Source organism: Geospiza fortis, unplaced genomic scaffold, assembly GCF_000277835.1.
Source record: "Geospiza fortis unplaced genomic scaffold, GeoFor_1.0 scaffold261, whole genome shotgun sequence".
Taxonomy (NCBI): domain Eukaryota; kingdom Metazoa; phylum Chordata; class Aves; order Passeriformes; family Thraupidae; genus Geospiza; species Geospiza fortis.
In genome coordinates, this window is record NW_005054578.1 from 451624 (window position 1) to 454961 (window position 3338).

At 62.6% G+C, this 3338-nt stretch overlaps 1 protein-coding gene across 1 annotated transcript in view; it reads right to left on the minus strand.

The window, feature by feature from the left end:
• Positions 1–655: 655 nt before the first annotated feature.
• Positions 656–3338, minus strand: part of CANT1 (calcium activated nucleotidase 1) — a 4969-nt gene continuing 2286 nt past the window's right edge. The window contains 1 exon segment of the mRNA XM_005429834.3: positions 656–3333. Within this exon segment, the coding sequence (XP_005429891.2) occupies positions 3151–3333 (183 nt within the window). The 3' untranslated portion in view covers positions 656–3150.

Sequence of the window (3338 nt, forward strand, 5' to 3'; positions counted from 1 at the left end):
CGGAGCCCAAACCCCTGGCCGAGCAGGGCAGCGGATGGCCGGACGGGCGGCGGTGCTGGCTCTGCCCGAGGATCCCTCCTCACCTTCGGCCCGTCCACCCAGCTTGTCCCACAGCTGAGCTCCCCTGCCTGCTTCCTGCTCCCACCGCGGGCCTTGTGCCCCTGCCCCAGGCCTCGGGCCTCTCCCCATGGCCCCAGCTCCTGCCCTGGAGCACAGCTCCAAGAACCCACCTTGTCTCTATCCTGGATGCACGATGGGGTTTAACCCTGGTGGGCAGCTCAGCCCCCAGCTGCTGCTTTTGGTTCATTCTTCCCAGAGGGATGGGGAGAGAATTGGGAAGGGGAAAATGAGAAAACTGCTGGCTGAGATAAAGGTGAAGCAAAAGCCACACATAAGCAAAGCAAAGCAGGGAATTCTTTCACCCATCGCCATGGCAGGCAGGTGCTGAGCCATCCCCAGGGCAGCTGGGCTCCAGCTGAATGTCACTCTGAATGTCCCCCCCTTCCCCCTTCTTCCTCCAGCCCTATACAGCGAGTGTGATTCCATACAGTGTGGAATATCCCTTGGGTCAGCTTTCTGTGTCCCCTCCCGCCTCCTTGTGCCCTCCCAGCCCCTCACTGGTGGGTTGAAGAGAACAGGCCTCAAGCTGTGCAAATGCTGCTCAGCAGTAATGAAATCATCCCTGTTATCAACACTGTTCCCAGCACAAATCCAAAACACTGCCCTACACCATCTAGTATGAGAAAAACAGACTGTCCCCGTCCAAACTCACTCGCGGTGTCACCCGGGGGTGTCAGGATGCTGCTGCTGTCACTGTACCTGTGCTCTGTGCCTGGCTGGCTGCTGAGAGTGCCCCATGTCCCCAGCAGTGCCACAGCTTTCCAGCACAGCTGGGCCAGGTGTCATGGGCATGTGTCGGCAGGACAGCCACCACCACGGCCACAACACTGCTCCTGAGCCAGCCTCCTGCACGGCACTGCCATGGATGCACGCAGCAGAGGGAGGTAACAGAGATGCTCAGCCTCCAGGAGGAGAAGAAACAGCAGAACTGGGCAGCTGGACCTGGCCCAATCCTGCCTGAGCCTGCAGGGAACACGTGGGAGGTGACAGCACTGACAGCTGGATGCTGGATGACACCTGGGGATGGGGCCCACGGTCTGCAGAGGCCCCAGCAGCAGCAGGACTCCTGCTGGCCCAGCTGCCTGAGGCCCTGGTGCTGCTGCTCTGAGGGCAGGGACCCGGGGGTCAAGAAGGGACCAGGTAGCAGGGACAGCCACTGGCACAGCCCTGGGGCCACAACAGGTGCCGTGGAGCTGCCAGTGCTGGGCTGGGAGGGTCACTGAGGCCAGCAGAGGTTGCCAAGCGCCAGTGACGGTTGAGTGGCCAGCATGGACTGTGGCCAGCTGGCACCCAGCGTGGGCTGCAAATGCATCCTGGGTGCCCTGGCCAGGTGCTGCACGATCCCCAGGCCACGTGCAGGGGCCAAAGGCAGGCCTGTCTGCAGCGCTGGGGACAGGTCCTGTCTAGAGAGGAGCGCAGCCCAGCACTGGCCGAGTCATTGTCTGGGCTAAATGAAAACACATGTCTGGCCTGTAGCTCTGCGTGGCTCACAGAGGTGCTGACACTGTAAACAGGGTGGGGGGAGCAGCCTGGCTGGGTTCTTGGGAGGGCCCCAACCCCTCTGCAGATCCTTCCACCCAACCACAGCCTGACTGCTGCCCCAAGAGGCCCCCTCCCTCCCTGGGCAGGGCTGGACCCCCCAGCAGAGCAGTGCCAGGCCATGGCAGAGTGATACAGGGGGCACCAGGGCCCCCAAACCACAGGGGCCAGGCCCAGCTCTCTGAAGCCCTACCTGCTGGCAGACCTGCCCCAGGGGCAGTGTTAAAGGGGACCAAAGTGGGGACAGCACAGAGCCAAACACCGGTCCTGGTGTGAGGAGATGCTGCCCTGTGACCTGGGCAGGCCTGAGCCAGGTCAGCCTGGGCAGGCCAGGAGCCACAGCCCCCTTGGTCAGGGGGTCAGGAGGGCCCCGGGGCCAGCAAATGCCCCTTTGACACTTGCGGCTTCTGAAACCACACAAGTTCCTCCCGGGGGCCACAGGCTGCGGCAGCAATTTCACAACACGCTGGCGAGCGTGGGGAGGCTCCCTGGCCAAAGCCCTGGGCTGCTGCAAACGCTTCTCAGCTGCTGCTGCTTCTGGGAAGCAGAACTGCAGCTCCCGGCTCTGGGAAGCAGAGCTGCAGCTCCTGGCTCTGCTCCTGCACCGAGCACAGCAGCCCTTGCACAGCATGGCTGCACTGTCGCCAGCTCCCTGCAGCTCCTGCCCAGGGCTCAGCTCTTCCCAGGGCTGACAGTTCTGGGGCTGGAAGCATTTCTGGGGTCAGAGCCATGCGCAGCCAGGCTTGGAGAAGGCAGACGGCCAGCACACACACACCCCTCTGAGGGTGTGGCCTGGGAATGGCACCGGGATGGGCCCACTTTACATCTGGTCACAGCTGTGGCCCCATCACACACACCCCCTGCCCCATAGGCACAGCCACTGTGCTGGAACCACAGTGGGGAGGGAGCTGCTGCACCCCCTGTGGTCACAGGAGCAGAGGGACACTGTCCCCTCCCATGTGAGACCTCTCTCTGAAACAGGCCACCCGTCACCCCAGCCATCACCTCAGCCGTCACCCAGCTTATGGGAAAAGGGAAGGAAATCCAGCTTCTGACAAAAAAGCCTGATGAAATCCCCCCAGTCTGACCCTCTCTGGGTGCACACCCCACTCCACCCGGGGAGCCCCATGGCACACAAGGCACAGCTGTAGAGCTGGGGCTCAGCTGCAACCCCAGAGCGTGGACGTCACCAGAGCCACCGCAGATGGTTCTGTCGCAATTCAGGGCTGGGCACTAAGGGCTGCACGGGGGCCTGCCCAGGACCTGGAAGCTGTCCCGGGGCCGGGATCACCCTGTGGTGGCAGTCCCTTGCCACCAGGTGCCACTGCCGAAACACTCGCACCACACCTGCTGCAGCTCAGTCAACACTTTACAGGAGAGCCCAGGGCCAAGAACAGAGCTGGGAGCGCTGCCTGACATCCCTCAGGGACCCCGGGCTAGGAGCAGGCTAGCAGGGCCTGCCCACACGCCTCCACTCGGTCCAGATGTCTGTTAAATAAACTCAATGCCCTCGTACTTCACGCTGCCAATCCTGGTCTCGGGCAGCAGGAAGCGCCCGTCCAGCGTGAAGGCCATGATGTAGCTGGAGATCTTCCCGTTGTCCTCCTCCGACTTCAGCGCCACGATGATCTGGTCGTCGGTGTCCGGGATGAACTTGAAGGAGGAGAAGCAGTGGGTAG